The following is a 24,182-nucleotide window of genomic DNA, read 5'->3' on the forward strand; positions in this document are numbered from 1 at the left end:
CACTACCACACCTGACTTATCTACTACTTACTAAGGGTACAATCTACATAATACCACTGTTCACCTATTTTAAGTGTAGTGTTGGTGAGTTTTAGTGAATTTATACCACCTCACCTCCCACTTTTGATCTATATGAAATAAAGTGGAGGAAAAGTCACCTGGGTGGACATAGATGAAATATGAGAGGGCTTGTGGTTCTGCCTGCAGCCCCATCACAATTTTTTTTTGCTCTGTAAACAATAGTTTTATACAAATATAAAGTTGTGCATCTTCCAAGCTATCACTCCAACAGACATTTATTCAACTAAAACAAAACATATTTAAAAATATTTTAACAATGTACAAATACATTCACAACATAATCGGCTGATTAAAAGATTCCAACAAAGTTTCCAGTACCGACAACAGAATTTACAAATGCCTACAATAATTTGTAGATTGGTTTAGTTTACAGTTAACTATATTTCCTTGTTTAAGAAATATTATTAATACAAATGTATGATTTATAATATCCCCCTTATAGCAAGAAAAAATAGATTCATAAAATAAAATGTCACTAGGCATTTATTACACCAAATATTTAAATGATTATTCTTACTATGACATAAGAATAATATTAATTTAGTACTAAAAGATATTATTAGTCCAAAGACCACCAAAGAATTTCCAGGAAGTTCCAAAATAAAAATCTGACTATCCTTTCCATGAAATAAGTAGAATAGCAGCAATCCCTGGGTATCCCTTAAACATAAACTATAAAGATTCCATTTATTATTTAGGCCTTAAGTATAAAAATAAAAGAAAATCTTAGAAACTAGTTAACACTACCAGCCTGAATTTGGTTTTCACTTGTGCATATCTAAGGTAAGCAATTTCAACATGAAGTATATATTTAAAATTAACATTTTTTCTAACTTTTTAACTCATACACAAGCCAAGTGCTTATTCTTAATCATGGAATCAACTTATTTCTGAAAATAATCTACAGAAATAGTATGTAAACACACATACCTTTAAGATAGACTAAGAATATCCTATATTCTATGGATCAAAATGCAAATATCTCTGTAATATGTGTAAACCTAACACATTAATTTGGGATATACTGATACATTACTATATGCATACATATGTACACCATAAAATAAATTCTGACAATGTTTCTAGTGATATCATCATACTTCCCAGCCTCAACTACTAGAAAAAGAAAATAAAAACTTTGTTTAAAAAAAGAAAACAGTTTTAATAGTAACTTTGTAAGTGAAAACAAAACAAACAAAAAACAATGTTCCTCTATGCAACTGGACTGAGCTCTAAACAGTTCATAATCAAGAATCTCTTTGCCCTTCCCCAATATGACAGAGAACATAAGCTTTCTCTCTGTTCATTTCCAGTGTTTTGTTTTAAAAACTGCTTTCTAAGATACGAGATAGCCATGCTGGTTAAATTCTTCTGGCTGCCCGCTTTGCACCTGATGTAACCACACAGGTTGGCACTCTGTAGTACCACACCCATGATAACCACAGCCAACCACTTCACTCTGAAGGAGAAGAGAGTACTAAAGGCAAATATCACCCATAGCACTGGACAGGCAATTAGTCTTAACCAAGAGATTCTTGATTCAGCCTCTAAAACAGTGTTATTCTCCTGAGGAGATACCTTCCTGGACTCAAACACCCAATGATTCTTTCCATCATCATCAATATGATTCCACCACGGAAGGCCTACCATCAGTCTACCTGTGACATTCTTCATGCCCCAAAGTCACATGACAACAACAGGATAATTGTCACCATACAGGCAATAAAGATGCTGCTGAGCAATTCACAGAGAAGATAGACTATAATGGCACTGACTCGGAAGAACAAATGGAGAAATGATGCCACTGGATGTCGGGTTTTGGATTTTCTTGGTCTATTAGTTGTCTCTTCTGTGTCAAACAATGAAACATCTTTGTCATCATTGCTGTCCTGAGACAACATGGCAACTGTGTGCCAGCCCCGCTTCGTCTTGTCCCATTTGAATTAGGACTTTGTCTCCCCATACATGTGGCAGGAAGCTGTGCTAAGGGTTTGCTGATGTTGGTTGGAGGAGTAGCAGTTTGAGAACTTTTACTTTTTTGAAGGGAAGATGGGGAAGGTAAAAGAGGCCAATGACAACAGAGATGGCCTGAGGGGTTTAGGTCTGGGGTAGGGGAAAAATGTGAAAGGGATGCAACCAAGCAAACTCTACAGCCTCTTTTACTCAGTCTCCTCTATCCAGCTGTAGCATCAGCACCTGGGAATTGATTAGAAGTGCAGTGTCAGGCCCCAGTCTCAGACCTACTAAATCAGGACCTATATTTTGACAAGACCAGGTCCTGTGTAAGTGCAGGGAAGTTTGGGAAGCACTGATGGTCTCCTGGCATTCCCAGAACAAAATGCCACAGGCCAAGGGCAGCCAGGAAAGTGGGCCTACAGTCTGGTCTCATCAGGATGGGAATGATCACTGAGAGGGGTGGAGAATAGCATTTCAAATGGTGAATTCAATTTTAAAAATCAGCTTTTTTGAGGGTAGGGAGTACCAGGGATTGAACTCAAGGGCCCTTGACCCCTGAGCCATATCCTCAGCCCTATTTTGTATTTTATTTAGAGACAGGGTCTCACTGAGTTGATTAGCATCTTTCCGTTGCTGAGGCTGGCTTTGAACTCAAGATCCTCCTGCCTCAGCCTCCCAAACTGCTGGGATAACAGACATGTGCCACCATGCCCAGCCCCAAATTTAGCATTTTTGCAAGCCATGTTGGGATAAAGATAGATAACATCCTCAAAAACTAAATTATAACATCATTAAAGGACCATTCCTAGAAAATCCCATTGTCTTTTGTGTCTCTTGCCTGAGACTAGTTTTCTCAGCTCCATTTGTAGTAACTTTTTCTGGGGCTGGGAGCTAATTAGGAATGTGAGTTCAATAAGGATTTCTTAGATATATTTAACCAGGTGGAGTCCTGGAGATGATCACACTCACAAGATATTAGATTGAAGATGTAGTACAGGAAATCAGTTTGAATTATAAGCAAAAGGAAAATCACTTCTTCCCTAATAAGCTTCCCTTTACATTTAAACTGTACGCAAAGTCCTGTTTACTAATATTGTCGCCTCTCTGACCTTTGCTTCCTGTCCTGGCAGGCTTTCAAGAACATGCTGCTCTAGCAGGACTGAGAGGAGTCCAGAAGCACCGTCTGCATTCCTGACTCCAAGTCTTGCGGTCATGATGGTTCATTTACCAGTAATGGCTTCCTCTTCCCACTACCCCTTTTCTTCCCAACAGATATTCAAGACAAGGTTTAAGTGGTGTTTTTCCACAAAGCCTGTTCTAATCACTCCATTCTGTAGTGGACCTGCCTTTTCTTATCTCTGTAGTCCTATATTTAGAACACTTAGAGTTCTTAGTGCAGGCTGCTTTGTGTTGTTATTTGGTGTGGAGGATCATCAAGAACAGATGCTCCCTGCTCTTGTTCCCCTAATATCATACCTGGGTCACAGAAAGTACTCACTAAAGATTTCACAGGTCCCTTCAGAAGTCCAGAGAGCCCTGGACCACTGCAACCTTTGAAGGCCATATTTCCAACCTCACCCAACCCTAGCATCCTGATGAGTTTTCAATGACTTTAACAAACTTTAACTTTTGGCCTCCTTTCTCCTAATTCTGTCAAGTAAGCTTATTCCTATCCTTTATATGCTATGGTGTTAGTCAACTTCTTGTTTCTGTGACAAAAATACCTGACAAGAACAATTTAGAGGAAGAAAAGTTTATTTTGAGCTCATAGTTTCAGAGGTTTAGTCTATGGTTGGCTGACCCCATTGTTCTGGGCCCAAGGTGAGGGTTAATATCATGGTAGCCAGGAAGCAGAGAGAGCAAGAGAAAAAGGGCCACAGGGAAGATGAACCCTTCCAGGTCACATTCCAAGTGACCCACCTCCTCCAGCCATGTCCCACCTGCCTACAGTTATCACCTAGTTTGTCCATATTCAAATTAAGATGGAGTGCTAAGGTTATGGTTCCCCTAATCCAAGCATTCCTCCTTGAACATTCCCATATTAATACAGGAGCTCCTAGGGGACACTTCATATCCAAATCCCAACTGCTGCTCTAAGATTCTAGATAAAAAGAAACATTGGCATACATTTTTCTGACGTCCTTTTCTCTTGTAGGTGAAATGCCATCACATCCTTCCTAGTAATTCTTTAAAGGTCTCAGAGATGCAATACACCTGTCTATATTCTAAGAGATTCCAAGAGTGCCCAAAGACCTACTTCCTGTCCAGGCTGACCCAGTTGCTCTGGAAGCCAGTTCCACTGCAGAATTCAGAAGCAGAGATGAGGCCTGTGTGACAAGGGGAAGTGTCTTCAGGATGACACTTTTGCAAAATCCCAGCTTGAGAACCTTACCTTTACCTCTCCATTTGAGGCAGTATCTCTTTCTCGGTTTTTAAAAACAAGTTATTTATGATTTGGGAAATTACAAAAATTGTCAATGCTAAGAACTTCTGGGATGCTAATGCATCAGTGGACTATCAGAACATTGGTGGAAATGTGGACTGTTCAGATGCAGAATACCTGGTTTGAACTCAGCCACTGACTGGCTATGTGACTGTAAGTGAAATCACATCCCATCTCTGAACCTCTGATTCCTCTTTTGTAAAATGAGGATGATGATGTACCTGTCTTACACTGTGATTGTGAGCCATTCATGAGATTGTAGGCATGAAGTGGCACTTCACAGTTCAAGTATAAATTACTTATTAGTAGTAGATGTAGTACTGCTCTACTGCAGTGGTTCTCAAACTTCAGTGCACATCAGCATCACTCAGCAGGACTTTTAAAATAAAATAAAATAAAATACTTAATTTTATTTATATATTTTTATGTGGTGATGAGGATTGGACCCAGTGCCTCACATGTGCTAGGCAAGCGCTCTACCACTGAACCACAACCCCAGTCCCCAGCAGAACTTTTAATGCAGAAATTGCTGGAACCCACCCCATGGGATTGGGTAGGTGAGAGGTGCCTGAGACTCCTTCTTTCCCCTCTTCCTTCCTTCCTTCTTTCCTTCCCTCCCTCCCTCCCTGCCTCCCTTTCTATATTTGCAGTGCTGGGGATTAAGCCCAGAGTTTTGTGCATGCTAGATAAGTGTTCTACCATTAAGCTATACCTCCAGCACCATCTTATCTTTTTAGTAGGTTCTCAAGTGATACTAAAGATGCTGGTATGGGGAACACATTTAGAGAACCACTGCTTACTGAAATCCCCACCCATTTCCATTCTTACCTCATTATGAATACCTTAAAGCATAACCTCAACTTGTTGTGATGTTGATAGAGTTTTGGGTCAGCTGGAATTTCGGCCAAAAACACTTGGGCTACTTCCAGTGGTCCCTGATGGAAAAAAGTAAGAAAACAAAATTGATATTGGAAAGAAAATTACATTATTTGGAGAAAATGTTGGAGTGGCTTCTTAGTTTTAACATTTAATTTTGTAGTTGGTTTGACTAAAACAAAAAGTCACTGAAAGTCTTGAGCTTCTCAGGTAACTCTGATTCCTTAGGAGGAATCCTAAGTTTTAGGAGAATACTCACAGGTACAAATAGGCTTTCCTTGATACATAAAGGTCAAGCAAATGCATCAAAAATTATGTGCTTCCAGTTTTTCTAAAAATTGCCTTATCTCTCTGCTCATACCCACTTATCTGGTTACCCTAGTGTTGACATCATTTTGCACAAGTGCCAGTTAGAGTTGGAGAGCTGTACAGGACTCAGATAGTCTGTGGCTATGGATTTACTGAGTCTTCCATGAAAGGATTGGCACCTTACAAAAACAAAATCTTCCTAATTATTTTCTGATCTTGGAAAGGCAACAGTCATTTCTCCTGTAGCTGTTTCAGTTCTCTTGATGTTAAGGGGACTCAGAATTTTGCTAGTGAATCCTCAGTTGGAGAATGTGTTCAGTGAGTAAAGAATCATGATGCACCTTGAATTTTTGAGTGTGGAGTGTGGGACAATGGAGCATCTAGAACTGACATTAAGGGGGCCCACTGAATAGAGAGTTCTAGGCTAGTACCTCCCTCCAATTGAGACAGGGTTAGTCCCATGTTGAGTTTAGGAATTAGAGTTCTAAGAAGTCTGAGAAGGTCTAGTCGGGTCTGAAGTGACCTAAGGAGCCTGATTCCCAGGAACTCCTTGCTGGCAAGGCCCTTGGCCTGTCAGTTCATCTGGTGACTGATCCAGGAGCTGGATGGTCTAAGCCTTTGCTCCTCTCTCTTACAGAGAGGCTTAGCTTAGTCTTAAGTCCTGAAACAACCTTGCCTGTACCGGGCATGACTAAGCTCTCTTCAACAGGACCCCAGTCCTGGATCATACTGCCAGGTCTGGCCCTGATGTGGCATTCCTTAAACCTGGTCCGCTTATCTCTAGGATTTCTTTTCTACCTTAAGTTGTTAAACAAAAAAGAGGCCTCCTAAAAGTCTTCCAAACCACACGAGTGTTCAGTTTAAATTTAGAAACATTGTTTGTACGTGGATCAGACTTATCAACCCCAAGGAAGGAGGTAGACATCACAACCAAAACACTGAGAACTAGAGGAGCTGCCACCAACTCACTTGTTACCTGATTTACAATGGCTCCTACAGAGCCCTGAAGCACCATCTGAAGCATCTTTGCATCAGGGGGCTCCTGGTTAATGGCCACTGCTAACTGCAGGGTCTTCTTCTTCATGTCTTCAATGGAAACTTCCACTGGAGTCAAAACAAACTGAACATAAGACACAAATATGGGGAAGCTACTGTCTGATCTCACAAGCCATGAACAAACCTGGAGCTATATCAGAGAGGGCACCTGGATTTGAAAAAGCAGCGAAGACTTTTTGAGTAATCTTAATAGGTTTAAAAGAAGGAAGGACCTAACGTGTCCAGAGTACTTACCACGTTCCAGGAACTTTATATACATGTAACATTTATTCTTTTAAACTATTTTCCCATTCTTTCCATTTTATACTCAAAGGGGGATTTATAAGCTTAAGTTCTATAAAACGACACAGGCAGTCAATAGCAAGGTTCTATTAGGTCTGCATTCATAAGTTCTTTCCATTCTGATCCTGAATGCGATGGGTTGATTCCTATCCCCCAAATTCATATGTTGAAGTCCTAACCTCCAGTAGCTCTGAATGTGACCCCATTTGGACAGAGGCCTTCAGTGAGGTAATCAAGTTATTTCTGTGCTATGCCTAGAATAATTTAGTGTTCAAAAGTCAAAACAATAAGAAACACAGGAATGCCTTCCAAACCCACCTCCTGTTGACTGAATCCCCAGGTCATGCTCTCTGTGCCCTCTGTGAAACCCCTTTGCCGACACGGTTGTCTTACTCAACACTGGCTGACGGGCTCAGCCATTGCTGTGCTTGCCCAATGAAGTGGATATTCACAAGCCATCTACTGCTCACTGACTTGATGATGCCTGTTATACTTGTTATTTTAATGACCTAATCTAATTAAATAAAGCCTAAACTGATGAACTATGGGTGTGGATAGAAAAAGAGTTGTTTCTAAGAAAACTGAGCTGAGTGCTTGGGCAAGACAACATGAAAGTGAGCTGTTATAAAAATTCCTGTCATATTAGGTGTGCTCAAGACAACTATAAAATGCTAGGGGAAGAAATCATAAAAATCTAGAAGCTTTCTACTCTCGTATTGTTAAACAAGAATCTTTAAGGCCTCATTCTTCTTTACAGAAAGCAAAACTGAAAATCATGGACAATGCACTATGGGTGTGGTTTATACAAGAAAGACAATGATGAATTGTGATCAGTGAACCCATAATCAGAGAAGGTTGTATCACTATATATAAAAAAAGATGACATGTAGCTGTTTTAAAGAAAAATAAAATGCTTATAGCATATAATTTTGAACAATTCTGTGGTTTAAGAACTTTCTTTTTTTTCCTTTTTTTTTTTAACCTGGGGATTAAACCTAGGGGTACTTAACTACTGAGCCATATTCCTAGCCCTTTTCATTTTAAGACAGGGTCTTACTAAATTGCATAGGGCCTTGCTAAGTTGCTGAGGCTGGCTTTGAACTAGCATTCCTCCTGCCTCAGTCTCCAGAGTTGCTGGAATTATATGGCTGTGCTACTAAGTCCAATATTGAGGATTTTTTTTGATCAGTCCTATTAAAACAGGTCAACAGTCTTCTGTATGCAGAGGTCTTTCCTGTCAATATATAGATGAAGAAATTGGGGACAAGTAGCTTGTGCAAAGTCATCAGAAGAAGCGTGGACTAGAAGTCAGTTGGTTCACTTGTCTCATGGTCTCTTCCAATAACACACCACTAACTCCATGGGGTTCCTCACTCAGGCACCTGTCTCTAATAATTAACAAAAAACTATGCCTAAATCATTTATGAGCTTTTAGGTATTTAAAATTTTTACATTAAATATTTAAAACTTAAATAATTCATCCCATGGGCATAGTTCCAGGACACCCCTTCCCATACCCAAATCTGAGGATGCTCAAGCCCTTCCCATAAGATGGTATAGTATGTGTACATACTTCTTGTACTTTAAACCATCTCTAGATGACTTATAGTACCTAACCCAGTACAAATGCTATGTAAATAGAGTCAAAGCATATTGTTTAGGGAATAGAGAGGATAAAAAAGTCTGTATGTGTTCAGTATAGATGAAATGATTCTCCCCCAGTATTTCAGTCTGTAGTTGGTTGACTGGATGGCTGTGGAGGATATGAAGGGACAACTGTATATATATTTTACTTAAGTACATATTTAAAATAGAAATAAATATTAAACATTGCAATTAAATATGTAAACGTATTTACACTAGAGATATAGCTCTAAAGTGTTGAATAGTTAATATAAAACAGGGCTATAAAACACGTACATGCCTAAATGTGATTCCCTGGAATCTTGAGGGTATGGCTCAATCATATATTGTTGGGTTTTTTTTGGGGGGAGGGGAGACTGGGGATTAAACTCAGGGGCAGTAAACCACTCAGCCACACTCCCAGCCCTATTTTGTATTTTATTTAGAGACAGGGTCTCACTGAGTTGCTTAGTGCCTCACTTTGAACTTGAGATCCTCCTGACTCAGCCTCCTAAGCTGCTGGGTCAATCACAGTATTTTAAGTGTGCCCCTCTTCATGTTCCACTCCAGCCTGCCTCACCTAGGCCCATTCCTTCATGGTGGCTGTTCCCCTCTGGGCATGTTACCTCCTCCTTCTGGATGACGCTGATCCTGGTCTTGATGTAGGGGAAGGCGTGCATGGTGGTCAGGACCATGTTCCTCTGGTACTGCTCGTGCAGCTCTCCACGAAGCCGTCCCTTGAGAGTGAAGGGGGTGGTGTACATGAACCTCTGCAGGTTGAAATTCAAAGTAGGTTACCCTGTCTTTCATCTCATACTCATCAAAGTAAGGCTCCACAAAAGTGATCTGTATGTAGGCCTGGAGGGAGAGGCAAGGGGAAGGAGGAGATGAGCCATTCTGCAAAGAGGATCCATGACACACTGAAGGGCATGCTGGAACACGGCGCGGCGCGTGGAAGCTACTGGGGCTGAGCGTATCAAGGGAGCATTCAGAACCGGCAGCTCCTCCTTTCCACCCCAGGGAAAGAAAGGGCCAAGAGGAAGAGGAGAGGAATGTGCCTGTGGAAGAGTCTCCAACTCCAGCTGCTCTTTCCAAGCAGAGCAGACGGATCCAACAGAAGCCTCAGAATGGAGATTTGCAAACTGCTATTCCCAAGAGCCAAGCTTTATTTTCCAGAGTTACCATGACTGTAACACACTTAGAAAGTGTGCATGGTCAGACTAAGAAAACTAATAGTACCAAGTGCTGGCAGGGACCGAGAGCAGCTGAAACTTTCATGCACAGATGAGGGGATGCAGGATACACAGCCACATGGCAAAACAGGTTAGCAACTTCTCATATAGTTAATGAACTGGCCCTCAGCCCTGCGATCTCATTCCTACCTACATGGGTGTTCAAGAGAAATGAAAACTTATAGCCACAAAAATCTCTGTACACAAACGTCGATAATCACATTATTCATAAGACAAAAACTAGAAATAAACCAAACCAAAGGGATAAACAAACGGTGGCACAGGAAGAGAGCAGAATAGTATTCATCAGTAGGCAGGACTGAACCAGAACAATATGGATGCACCAGATGGGCCATGCTAAGTGAGAGAAGCCAGCCTCAAATGGCTATGTGTGTTTCCACATGGGTACTTTCTGGAAGAGACACTGGTACAGAGATGGAATACAGATGAAGGACTGTCAGGGCTGGAAACAGAAAATCACTACAAAGCAGCATTGGGAAATGTTTTGGAGTGATATATCATGATTGTGGCTACACATATTGGTCAAAACTCAAAGAACTAAAATGAAAACATTGAATTTAACTGTATGTACAACATTTAAACATACTCATATGCATGTGTGCACACACACAGTGAAAAAGGTGCTTATTAATTAAGAAGGTATCTTTATTTTTATTTTTTTATGGTTCTGGGGATTGAGCCCTCAGGTGCTCTACCACTGAGTTATATCCCCTTCCTTTTTATTTTCTTATTTTTGAGGCAGGGTCTCGCTAAGTTGCTGAAGCTAACCTCCCTCCAACTTACCATCCTCCTGCCTCTGCTTCCTGAGTCGTTGGGATTACAGTGTGCACCACTATGCAGCAGAAAGGCATCTTTAAAAAATAAAGAAAGAAAGAAAAAGAATGGCAGTGGGCACAGATGCTGGGACACCCTCCCAGGGGAGTGGACGGGTGGGGTCACTGACCTCAGACCGTGAATCACTATTTGGTATAATGAAATCTGGTTGTGATTCTGGATTTAGGTTCTCATCCAAGCTCTCATAACCCACCTTGGGGATTTAAGAAGAGGGGAGACGTGCTCCTTGTGTTAGTGGTGATTCTTGAGGTTAGTGGTGATTCTGCATAGTTTACACTATGCACAGATTGCTCTGGGCCACTCAGCCAATCCAAGGGCTCCAGATATTTCTGTCTAAAGCTTAGTTCAACTCTTATCACAGTTACTATTTTCAAGTCTAGGCTAGGAATGTGTCTTAAACAAGCAAATATTCTGAAAAATGTAGAAGAAAAGCAAACTCTGAAATATGGCTAGTTCCTCCCTATTTGCATCATCTTCATAACATCCCAGAAGACAGAGCTGAGGGAGGAGTCTGGATGGTTCACAGTTCACATACAGTGCTATATCAGATGGTGAGTGCCCCCTGTCCCTGGCCCTTTGTAGCACCTGCATTGCATTATTTCCAGCAGCCCAGAACATCATATGTGCTGTGAAGTGGACCGGGCAGGCAGTTCTCCCCCTGTGGCAATATAAAGAATATGTTGGCTCTTTGTCCCTGTTTTCTTCACAGAGCTTCAAAAACCCTTGGAATTTCCTGAGTGACAGGAGTCTTTGTTATGCTAATAAGGTGACCAGCCCTGGGCTTATGAATAGCTTCAGGTGGTCACCAAAAAGACCAATCTTGTGATCAGACTGCTGGAACTTTGAGCCCCCTGAGCTTTGAGAAGGGGGAGGGGCTGAACAGTGTGTTTTATCACGTGGCTACTGATTTATTCAAACACACCTATGTCATGAAACCCCAATAAAAACTGGTCACCCGGAGACTCAGTGGAACTTCCTGGCTGACAAACACAGTGATGTGCTGGCAGAGTACTGTGCCTGGATTCTACTCAGCAAGGGCACAGAAACTATGTGCTCTATCCCAGACCTTCGCCTATGTGTGCCCTTCACTGTATGTCTGTAATCAGAAGAATGGTATTTCTTGAGTTCTGTGAGTCATTCTAGTGAATTATCTGACCTTAGAGGTGTCATGGGTACTCCTAAATTTGTAGCTAGTTAGAAATGTGGGCAAGGTGCTATGGCACACGCCTGTGATTCCAGCAGCCTGATAGTTTGCGACAGAATGATCATGAGTTCAAAGCCAGCCTCAGCAAAAGCGAGGCACTAAGCAACTCAGGGAGACCCTGTCTCTAAATCAAATACAAAATAGGGCTGGGGATGTGTCTCGGTGGCTGAGTGCCTCTGAGTTCGATGGAGGACTGAGCTTGTGGAGTCTGATGCTAATTCTGGGTGGTAAGCATCAGAGTTGTATTGAGGTACACATAGATGGGGTGAAATGGAATAGCCTGGGATAAACATGGGAAAACTGAAGGTCAAGCCCTTTTTGTCATTTCTCCAACAGCACAGAGATCCTGCACTCAGCTGGAAGGAGTACCTGCAGCCTAAAGAATGATACCTTTAAATACAGTCAGGGGAATGACATTGGCCAAATTATATCATTACATTGCGGGCATGTGCAAATATGTAACAACAGATCCCACTGTTATGTACAATTACAATGACTGATAAAAGTATGGGGAAAAATAGCTGTCAGGCAGAAGTCTACATTTTTTAAATATGTTGTAAATTGAGAGTCTAAAGAGTTTATAGAAAGCCAGTAAAGAGCAGTGATGTGGGTTTGGACATGACAGACCCCATGTTGGAGTATTGGCTCTGTCACTTTGATACTCTTGGAAAATTGCCCAACATTTCTATTACCTCAGTTTTCATATCTGGAAACAGAAACAACAAAGCCTATTTTTAATTTTTTTTTAAAGAGAGAGGGGAAAGAGAGGGAGAGAGAGAGAGAGAGAGAGAGAGAGAGAGAGAGAGAGAGAGAGAGAAAGAGAGGAGAGAAAGAGAGAGAAAAATTTTTAATATTTTTTTGTTTTCGGTGAACATAACATCTTTATTTTTTATTTTATGTGGTGCTGAGGATTGAACCCAGTGCCCCGCGCATGCCAGGTGAGTGCATTACCACTTGAGCCACATCCTTAGCCCCAACAAAGTCTATTTTTGAGAGCTGTTTGGGAATGAAATGAAAGGATGATAAAGGGTCTGATGCAGTGCCAGGAACCCTGTAGGTGCTTTTTTTTCTTCTTCTTTCTGATACTGGGGATTGAACCCAGGTCCTCCCACATGCTAGAAAAGCACTCTGTCACTGAGCTACATCCCCAGTTCCAGTTGGGGCTTGATAAATGAAAGCTCCTGTTGTGATGCATGCCTTTGAGTATGTTTTCTTGAAGACCTAATAACCACATATGCAAATATGTGGTTGTACACACCTGTAATTCCTGCTGCTGGGGAGGCTGAGGCAGGAAGACTGCAAATTCAGGGCCTACCTGGCAACTGAATGAAACCCTGAGTCAAAATAAATATTTACAGAAAGGGCTTGGGATGTAGCTTAGTTGTAGGATGTTCCTAGGTTCAATCCCTAGTACTGGGGGCAGGAGCAGGGGCAGATTGGAGACCTAATAAATCTGTAATGGAGCCCTAGACAAAAATGTTTGGTTTCCTTTAAATGACTGGTGAGGGGCTGGGATTGTGGCTCAGTGGTAGAGCGCTCACCTAGCATGGATGGGACCTAGGTTCGATTCTCAGCACCACATTAAAAAAATAATATAATAAAATAAAATATAAAGGCATTGTGTTGTGTCCATCTCCAAAAAAGATATTCTCTCTCTCTCTCTCTCTCTCTCTCTCTCTCTCTCTCTCTCTCTCTCTCTCCTTTAAAAAAAAAGACTGGTGAGTCAATTCAGACAGAGGGAGGTCATTTTGTATTCTTAAGGTAGCATAAGGGGACTCAGGAACCTGATGGTTCTTTTTGGCAAATTTTCTCCATACTTTGTTAGGATCCAACTTGGTTTTGTCCACTGTGGTAGAATCTTTTATCACTTCCACAAATTCTGCACCAAAACATTGACCATAAAACCCCTAGGTAAGAGGAAACAATAGTTTATAAAGATAATTTTTAACATAATGCAACTTTCTGTCTTCTTAGAAGTGGAGTAAGTTTGGAACAAGTGCAGTTTGTTCATTGATTATTCAGAGTCCCTCTGAGCTAATGAGCACAGTTCAGCATTTCCTGAGACATAAATAAAAATATGAGGAAGTCCAGCACCATCAATTGATATATGATTCTCTACAAAATGTAAACTCTGTCTTGAATTTAGTGAGCGTCATCCTATTTCCTGAGGCATCTGCAGAGGTATGGCACAGTTTACCTCTTTTTGTATCTTGAGAATTTAGAGGTCACCAGGCTTCCCATCATGTGGCAAACCACTATGTGCAAGAAGACAACATATACACCTTTAATTCCATGTCAGGGGAACAATATTAGGGAACCAATTGGCCTGAGTCAGTGACTACTTTTCCTTCTTATGAGCTTATTGTCTTTGGGCAAGACGCCCAACCACTCTGGGCCATGGCTTCTTTGAGTCAAGTAAGGATAAAAGTCCTTTTCTTATTTGGCAAGGATAATAGTTCAAGGAGCAATTAGGTAACAAAAGTGTTTTAAGTTTACAGACATAAAAGGGCATATATCCCAAGCAATAGCAAGAAAGAATAAGGAGTGACTCTTTGGTTAATAGTTGTCAGCACTTCAGGGACCTTAGTCACTCAGCCCCAGAAGGTGCTGTTTTGGAGGCACCCCTTGGGTTTCTTCCTGGGTTTTTGATAGTCTTCCTTTCAATAACTATTTCTTTTCTCTTTTTTTTCTGATTTTTCTTCATACAGTTTCTTTTTTGTCCATCTTTTCAGCCTTTCCTGCCAGAACATGCTGCTTTTTTATTGTTACATTACTGACCAAGTGTAGATGGCAGGTTGCAGCTACTGTCAAGAATGTCCTTATCAGAACAGCCTGTGCTGTCCAGCAACACCACAATGACAGCCACAACATTTTGCAGGAGGGTGACTCAGAAGTATGATTGGATTGCTTAGAAGTTAAGATGGCAAACTTCATCCTAAAAAACCCTTTTACTCTGCATCTGTTAGTATATATCACTAACATTGGGAATGGAGCATAAGAAGATGTGACATTGACTGGATTTTATATAGACCTGAAAAGTAAACATTCATGATGTAGATTTATAAATTTTTAAAGACATGTACAGGATCTTAGGGGAAAACTATGCAAATCTTGCTTTACCTCATGATCTCAGCTACTCCTTCATATAATAAATGCAATGTGGAAAAAGTATATATACCTCAATGTTGAATCCTGGCCTTTTTTTTTTTTCATTTTTGGTAGTGATTCACTCTAACTTGTTTTTGTGAAGTATACAATGGCAAGCACACAAAATCACTTTTCTTACCTCTAGTCTATGTGAGATCTCAGGAAGCTTTGTAATTGCAGGTTCCTTGTAAACAAATTCCTGCTCATCCAAATCCCCAAATTTGGATCCATAGAAACTAACTGGGAAGTAAGTTCCAAACATTCTCTTGTGATCCTATTAAGCAAAATAAGAAAACCTCTCTCTAGTGATGTCATTCTTAAGGATCCCCTGGGTTAAAAGGGTTTTTTATTATGTTACAAACATATCAATTCTACAGTTGATGTAAACAAAAATCCCTCTACTAAGCAAATTCAATGTTTATAGAATAAATTTTGGAAATAAAAATGAAAGAAATCCCATGAAAGATTTCTTGGGCTTTATTTTATGTGAATTTAAAAGATTCTCACATTTCCAGGTCATAAAGTAAGTCAAGCTGCCTTTCACACTGTGAAATCTGGACCTCTGTCAGTTTTGAGCCCTTTTCTGTTTGATGGGTGAGAACTGCAGTAATGTGCTCAAGGTCAATGAGTTTCTAGAGAGATAGGAGGATTGGCCACCATCTCCAGGACAAGATCATCTACCACTCAGTAACAGTACCCATTAGCAAAGACCCCCAGCTACCTTCTTAATGATGTTGTCGAAGGCCTTCTGCAGCTTGTCATGAGTGGAGGTCAGCTTCCGGAAATCTCGATGCGCTTCCAGAATGGGGATGACCAGCTTGTAGACCTCCTTAACCATCTCATACAAGCCTCCCTTAGAGAGAGGAGAAGAACATCAAAGAAAATTTAATACAATGGAAACTTAAGAGCAACCAGAGTTCACTATGCAAACAATGTGCTGGAGAATGGATATACCTCTGCGTCCCAGTATTTTACACAGCAGGAATGCTGTCCCAGCATCTCAACATTCAAAATGACCCAGACACATTGCTAAATGGTCCTATATGAAGATGTGAAAGAGAAGGGCTTTCTCAGACTAAAAGGAGAGAAGATTTGACACTGAGGACTAAGAACATTCAGGAAGGCAGCTTTTATGTATTTAAATAGCGTCAGAGGTCCTCCTCTAGACAGATGTTCATTGCATGCCCACCAGGGAGTTAACAGGATTCTAGCTAAAATTTCAAGAAAATAAGAGTATATTGGACCTTTTCTGAATCCTGAATGAGAAATCACGAAAAAAAAGAAGACAATGGTTAAAACAATAATTAATATACATAGAAGTTATAGGGAGAAAATTTGGAGGTGAAAAGCAGAAAATAAAGAATAATATAGGGAGAAAAATAAATTGGTTATTCTAAATATAGCGAAATATTAAATATTTACATGGATTACAATGTGGGGGAAGGAGATCATTAAAGCAAAAATGGATAAGAGGCTTTTCTCTTTGATCTGAATCCAGTGACGTCTTCTATGTATTTTTTTTCTCTTATTTGGAGCATTCAGACCCTGATTAGGCTAATGTGGGGAGTGTCTGTGGTTTTTGCTCCTGCATTTCTCTGAGCTGGTCCTGCCTGTGAGGCTCTTGAAGATGACTCGGTTGTTAGGAGGGAGGACACCATGGATTTCTGCCCTCTCCCTGCAGTGGCTCCTTCCCATCTTTTTCTCTCTGAGAGAGAAAATGAGGGAGTCATTTATTGTGTAACCCTGGTCAAGCCATTTCACCTCACTGTGGCTTAGCTTCCATCCCTATTAAATGGAAATAATACTGTGAAACTACTGTCCAGCCAACACGCATGTAGTGAAAACCAGAACACAGCAGTGATGAAAGGCCTTCCCACCTCCCTTGGAGAGCTGATGCACTCTGTGCACATCAAAGTCCTCCCTGGGCCCTGCCCCTGTCCTGCATGCCCCTGGCATCTGTGGAGAGGGCTCACTAGCCTTTAAGGCTGGGCATTCCCGAGCTCAGCCCTGGGATGCCCTCTGGACACTGACCGTGCTGAAGAGCTCGGCGGCCTGTTCCAGGAGGCCCACCAGGCCGCTCTCAGTGAAGTACCGGCCTGAGCACACCCCATCCTCATCAGGTGACAAGGTGTCATCAGAGACTGCAGACTCCTCCAGCACGTTGGAAGAAATATTCTGTAAGAAAACACAGTATGAGCCCAGAGAACATGGGACCAGTTGAATACTGGACCATAGGAACCCAGAAGGTAGGAGTGTGGAAGCAGAAATCCAGGATCCTAGCCAGGCACGGTGGTGCACACCTGTAATCTCAGTGGCTCAGGATGCTGAGACAGGAGGATCAGGAATTCAAGCCAGCGTCAGCAATGGTAAGGCAAAAAGCAGCTCAGTGGGATCCTGACTACAAGTAAAATGCAAAATAGGGCTGGGGATGTGGCTCAGTGGTCTAGTGCCTCTGTGTTGTTCAATCCCTGGTACCAAAAACAAACAAACAAACAAACAAACAAACAAACAAATAAATATTAAAGAACCCCAGGATCCTCACCAAGGCTGTGATTATGGCAGGTCTGATGTTCTACCCAGAAGAGTTCCTGGCTGACATTCATTTTGAAAGCATACATTGAGCATCCAGTCTTCAAACCCCCACATTTCCTTTCTACTTTTAACCACCAGGAGATTTTATATAAGGAACATTTCCCTTCATATAACAACAATTGAGTTGAAACAACCCCACATTAGCAAAAACAACCCTAAGGGACAAACAGCAAGGGTCTTGGTTTTTAAAAAGCAAAGGCCAACACTCAGTTAACTTGGCTCTTTGTCATAGCTCAATAAATCTCCGACTTCTGTGTTTTTCTCCTGAAGTCTTGACTTTCAGGTAAATAGCCAGTTGTGTTTATATTGATAAGATAACACTAACAAGCAATGGTTTCTTTATGGAAGTGTTTTCTTTGTTTTTAAGTGCTAAGGATTGAAACCAGGGTCTTTCACATTCTGGGCAAGTGATTATGCCTGTGCTACATCACCAGAATTTCCCTTTATTTTTCTTTGAGACAGGGTCTCACTAAGTTGCTGAGCCTCAACTTGAAATACTCCTGCCTCAGCCTCCCAAGTGGCTGGAATTATAGGCATACACCACTGTGCCAAATTTATGGAAGTTTTTAACAGAAGTGCAGTAGTTAGTGTTTTTTCCCCTGAACATTTTTGTTTCTACACATTTTTTACTTATATAAATTATAGAAGATAGAGCCTCATGGTCAGGGATAGTATGACCTGAATGAAAAAACCAAGGCACAAAATTTGGGGAAGTACTTATTCCCATGGTTACGGAAGTGCTAATTCTTTACTTGTTTGGTCCTGAGAGTAAAGTACCTCTTTATATTGTGCTCTTTGCTTGCCTTACCAAAGCTATGATCTTGGCAATTACTTTAACTCTTGATAGGTTAAAAGTCTTTTTTTTTTGGCTCACAGCTATGGAAGAAAGGCATACAATGCATAAATTAAATACCTTCTTAGCTTAGGTATTGCAAACCAGTAGCACATATGCCACTCCTTCCTATTGCTGTGCACATGGTAGACATAACTAGTCAATTATAGCACTCTTTCCCCTCTGAACTTGGATATATTTTCAAAATTCTTTCAGCATAGTGCTCCAGTCACCACTACCTATTAGATCAGAGATGGCTTGTAAAGTAAATGCTGTCTGCCAGTTCAACTTTAGCAGCCAATGAAGAAATAGTTGTTATCCAATATCATAATGTACTTTAATGAATATAGGTGGAGTTTCTCAAAATCTTTTGTTACCAGTCTTTCTTCCAAAGAAATTAAATGCTCAAATAACAGAGCCAGCATCACTGGTCCATACCTAAAACTATGAAGGGTTCTTCCAAAGAAAATTAGTATGCTTTAAGATGTAGAATGAAGGCCTATTATGTTTCTGAATTGGAGATAACAGAGGTTCAACAAATTCAGTTGGAAGAATCTAATAACTCAGGAAACTAGTACTATTAGAATTGCATGCAATTTTCCACATGTAGAGAAATAAATATGAAGCTCAACAACTTATTAGTTTATTACCCAGAGGAAAAAGATTTGGGAAAGACTTTCCTGGCTTCTGGCTTAGGGATGTAAAACTTGTTGCAGAAACTGAGAATGTGTGCATATCTACATTTGTGAAATAAATGTTGCTCTCTAGGGCATAGAATTTCAATGATTTCAGTTTCTTGGAATTCAGTGACCTCGAAGTTATTTTTCCTTGCACAGACTTATCTCCAATTTACAAGTATTTTCCAAAGGCTCGATTTTATTGGAGCCGAATGAGGATAAAAACTGAAGCAAAGAACATTTAAGAGATTAACAGTGGACATCTGATAACACTGCCCAGAATTCCTTCATTCTACAATGTAAAGCATCCTAATTTTCTTAGGAGAACCTCTCAGAGTTGTAGGTATAGACCAGTGACTCTGGCTCAGTTAGTTGGAGCATTTGATTTCTTTGGCAATTATGATTGATTCAGAATGAGCACATGACCCCATCAGAATGAAAAGATACTCTGAGACTTTCTCTGAACAGGCTTCTGGAAATGGAAACCTAAATCTTAGGTTGTAAATGTGGGGAGCGTGAAGCCCAACAGAGGCTAGGACAGGAAGAGGCAATGACTCTGGGATCTGATGATCTCTGAGGTCTCCAGCTCTAGTTGGTGAGTACTTCTCCAGGCTTGCTTCCCTCATGTGGGCTGGTAAGTTCCATTTGTACCTTAGGCACTGTGGGTTGTAAGTTCTGTCGCGTTCAAGCACCCATTTCTAAACTGATTGGTTATGTCTCATTTGAGAGAAATAACAGTTCACCCATAAGCACGACATAATTTGACATCATTTCTGTATCTGAGAACACCTAGTCATTGTGTACTGTCCATCATGAAGACCCGTGTTTCACAGTTCCTCACCTTCCTTCTCACCTTCTGCACTCCTTCCTGACCCTAAGGTGGGACCACAGTCTAAAAGCTCACAGTGTTTTGTGTCTTTTTATAATAGTATTTATCATAATTATGATTGAGAATGGAATAATTAATTATATGATATCTTTCTGGCTAGAATATAAAGGTCATGAAGACAGAAGAAATTCTCAATAAATTATGCTCTGAAAGCAGGAATGAAGGAGTAAAGATATATGAAAAGATGGAGGTCTATGTTCCCATGTAGGGATAATGTGGAGTTTTTATATTAGGTCTAGAATAACAATTCTGTCTCACCTTGGTATGTCTCATTAGAAGCCAATCAACTGAATTATAAGTAAAATAAGAATAAGAGGGCTTATTACATATGAAATTTAAAAATGAAATGAAATTAATACTTCAGTTATTAAATATTAAATAAAATATAAAAACAGGAATAAGATAATAATAGGGGAATATTAAATAAAATATAGTATATTAAATAAAATGTAGTAAATTATAAGAAATAGTTTAGTAAACAAAATAAAAAAAGGGGATGGTATAATTCAACTCTAACTGATAAGTCTGAAGATTTTCTGGAAAGTGAAATTGTAATACAAAGCCAGGTATGGTAGCACATATCTGTAATCCCAGCGGCTTGGGAGACTGAGGCACAAGAATTGTGAGTTCAAAGCCAGCCTCAGCAACTTAGTGAGGCCCTAAGCAACTCAGCAAGACCCTGTCTCTAAATAAAATATAAAAAAGGGGTGGGTCTGTGGCTCTGTGCTTAAGAGCTCCTGGGTTCAATCCCTGCTACCAAAAACAAACAAATAAACAAAAAAAGAAAAATTGTAATACTTATCCTTGGTAATATCAAGTGGCCAAAATAAATTTGATGAAAGAAGATGAACCTAAAAGAATTTTTATAACTTTCTGTTTTGCTTTTGTGTTATTCAAAATCAGATGTAATGTTTTTATGCTTTGGGATGAGAAATAAATTACTGATTTTTATAACAAACATTTCTGAACTGAGAATAAAATTTATTTACTGAGAATAAAATAATAGAATACATATTTTTGTTATTGAGGACCATAAGGAGGGAGGGGTTAATAACATGAGGTGAAACCCAGTTTTGCAGGTGAACACTATTCTAGAAATGAGAGGCTCCTAACTCTTCCAGCAATCATTTTAGTGACTTATTCTCTAAGCCTGGGAAAGCCACTTTGAATTGTCCTTTCTTTCTGGTTCACAAAGCATCACAATACCATGTTGAAGAACAATACTGAGAACAAAGCCTTTCATAAAATCTGTCATGGAAATTCAGACAAGAATAATACAAACACTATAAATGACTTTGTAAGTTTGGCTTGAAAAAAAATTCTATTATTGTAGCTGTATTGTTCATGGTTTTAGGGATGGCCATCTCTACACACTGTGTCTCTTAAAAAACAGTACTAATAACACTGATTTTGCTTTGTCTTTTTCTCTCTCTCTAGACTGTATTAAACTATGTAGGAAGAACAAAAATATTGTGCTTCTTACGATGTTACATACAAACAAGTGGCCACTGAGCCATCTTCTAGGTCTGGCAGACAAGTTCCCCTTGTCAACTATGAGTAATTTTAGGTTATTCTCAGAAAACATGGATTCAGCCTTTTGTTTCCCTTTCCAGGTCAATTTCATTCTTTCTTGACATTGGATCTGAGTGGGACCCTACAGAATTGGGGAATGGAATCAAAAGATTGGGCCATGAGAGAAATAATTTTCTTCAATGTTCAGAAGTACTTTCTTGCTTATCATTATATGGTGCTACCTATAAGTCTTTGAGAAAGACTTTAAATGACCTTAGAAAAATTGCTTTCTCACATCCTACATCTGTGAAGTAGGAGTAATAGTTCAGAACACCTATTAAAGTGCCTGTTCCTCTAGGTACCATTATTATAAACAACAATAAAAAATGGCAAAGCAATTAGAGAAGGCAAATGTGCACTGTTGACAAAGGGTTGGGCACTTCTTAGTGGCAAAGACTCTCCCATGCATTGTAGAATGTTCAGTGACACCCTCCCTTTTAGATGTCAGTAACACCCATCTTCCCAACTCCAGTTGTAATAATGAAAAATGCTTCTAGACATTGTTAGTGCAGGGGGTGTGGGCAGAATTGTCTCCTGGTTGAGTTCACTGTTCTTGGGTAAAGCTGAATGTGTCCTTACCTGAAAGCTGACACTGCCCACGGGCAGGTAGCTGTGGTCCTCCAGCATGCTCAGATACTCGGCTACTAAGGCAGCAGCATGTACCAGGCACATGGCGGCCTCCGTGTAGCACTTCTTCTTGGTGTGTTTCTCTGCCATGTTCTGGAGCCAGGTCAGCCGCAGATCGGGAGATGTCTGGTAACTCTTGGCAATTCTGAAGACAGATTGAGTAACAGTTTTAAGGGCAGCAGGCCATGACACTGTACAACTTTTTTTTTCACCCTGATTTTCCCTTATATCTTGAAAACATGAGAGAAAAGTCAAATACTTTGACTCAACTGTTTTTGTTCCATGTCTAAGGTATGCTTGACCCCAAGAGCACTTAGTAATAGCTTTATGAAAAAAATAATGTCCTTTGTCATGAATCTAAAGCAATTATCTTCCTTTCCTTTTTCTCAAAATAATGACAGAAGACAAAAGTATTGTGCCTCTTACGATGTTACATACAAACAATTTTGCCTCTGTAAATCATTTCTACAGAACAAGGACTGGAAGTCAAAGTTTTACAATTAGAACCAAATCACTTAGAAAACAATTCAGATAATAGTTAAACAGAAGATAGTGTTATAGAGTGGGTACCTCACTTTAGTGAACTAAGGTGATCTTTCTGAAAATGTGTATATGAATCAAACCACTTTGAATTTTAATTTCTACTGATTATCATACACATCTTTGGATGTCATCCAAAACAATTCTGTCCATATACCTATGGTAATTACATTAGTAAGAACTTCATAGTGACAAATATGGGATCCCCAGGTGATGCCCTTTAGATTTTATCAGAAAAGTTCACCTGTACATGAGATCCATAAGCATCTCAGGATCTTCCTGAAATTCTCTCATTTTCACTGTGTCATATAAGATGCTATTCAGATTGCAGAGAAGTTCTTCCACCTGCAAAAAATGTAAGCCCTCAAATAACTTTGGCTTTTTAGTTTGTGGAAAGGAGATAGGATTACATAGAAAACATATGTGGGGGGTACAGAAAAGCTTTGCTCAGGAAAAAAAAACTGAATGATAAATGTGAAGGGGACTCTAGATGGATTCTTGGTTCTTCAGTTGTTTGCAAGTCCATGTGCTTCATAGACCCTGATGTGAGTTGGCCTTGGGATCTGTGAAACAGCCCTGGATCTTCATGCTACCTCCCACTGCAACAATTTTCTTTTAAATTTGTTTGAACTAGTTTTAGTTATTTGTAACCTGAAAGGTTATAAGCTCTACTCTGAATTATCAGGGTTCTTTATACCAGATAGGAGGAAGCTTGGGACCACAACATGGGTTTCATGTTTCTGAAGCTTCCTGGATCTCTCCAAGGCTTCAGAGTTTTTAGAACCTCTGAGAACGACTTGTTCTTAGTTACAAAAGCCAAAGGGGGAGACTGCATCACACAAAACCTGATAGACTGTGTCTTGATCCATAGACCCTGGCAAGTGACTCAGCTGCAGAATATCATCTTATCCCTTCTGTCAACTTCCAGGGCTCCTAAAATTTCTTCCACCATACTCATTTCATTGAAGACCTCTTTTGTACTGCCCATATTTTGCTTGGTCTTGTTGGTGAATATCTCTGCATGAATAAGATTAATTTACAGGAACATGGTGGAGAAGAAACAGGTGAGACAGGATTTGGTACAGGGGAGAGGAGAGGAAAAAGATTCTGAGAATGAGGATTTAACATTACTGGAGAAGGCAGGAGAGCTCTGGGAAAATAGGGCTCTCACACTAAGGGAAGAAAAAAAACTTCACCCATTCATTCTTTCATTCATACATTCCCTCATTCACTCTAGTGGGAACCAATCCTAGAGTAGGCTAGAAGCTGAAGTTAAAAGATAAAGGTGACATGCTTTATATTTTTCTTTATTCCCTGAGCATTGCAACAGATTATTATCCTCACAAGTGTCTGTAGGACTAATCTTGTTGATAATCTCTAACTTGGTCC

The 24,182-nt window shown here is 40.1% G+C and overlaps 1 protein-coding gene and 1 pseudogene across 1 annotated transcript; both read right to left on the reverse strand.

Annotated features, from left to right (window-relative positions):
* Positions 1-1,293: 1,293 nt before the first annotated feature.
* On the reverse strand, positions 1,294-1,982 carry LOC144252898 (Golgi apparatus membrane protein TVP23 homolog B pseudogene; annotated as a pseudogene).
* A 2,062-nt stretch (positions 1,983-4,044) lies between these two features.
* On the reverse strand, positions 4,045-23,628 carry LOC144252899 (dedicator of cytokinesis protein 8-like). Its single transcript, XM_077794946.1, is given in 12 exon segments — positions 4,045-4,138; positions 5,309-5,415; positions 6,642-6,785; positions 9,253-9,412; positions 9,414-9,484; positions 13,735-13,824; positions 15,204-15,338; positions 15,786-15,917; positions 17,096-17,239; positions 22,206-22,398; positions 23,038-23,138; positions 23,491-23,628. Coding segments are annotated over 12 exon segments (1,509 nt in total).
* Between the last annotated feature and the right edge of the window lie 554 nt (positions 23,629-24,182).

This window comes from Urocitellus parryii, unplaced genomic scaffold (assembly GCF_045843805.1).
Source record: "Urocitellus parryii isolate mUroPar1 unplaced genomic scaffold, mUroPar1.hap1 Scaffold_67, whole genome shotgun sequence".
NCBI classification, from domain to species: domain Eukaryota; kingdom Metazoa; phylum Chordata; class Mammalia; order Rodentia; family Sciuridae; genus Urocitellus; species Urocitellus parryii.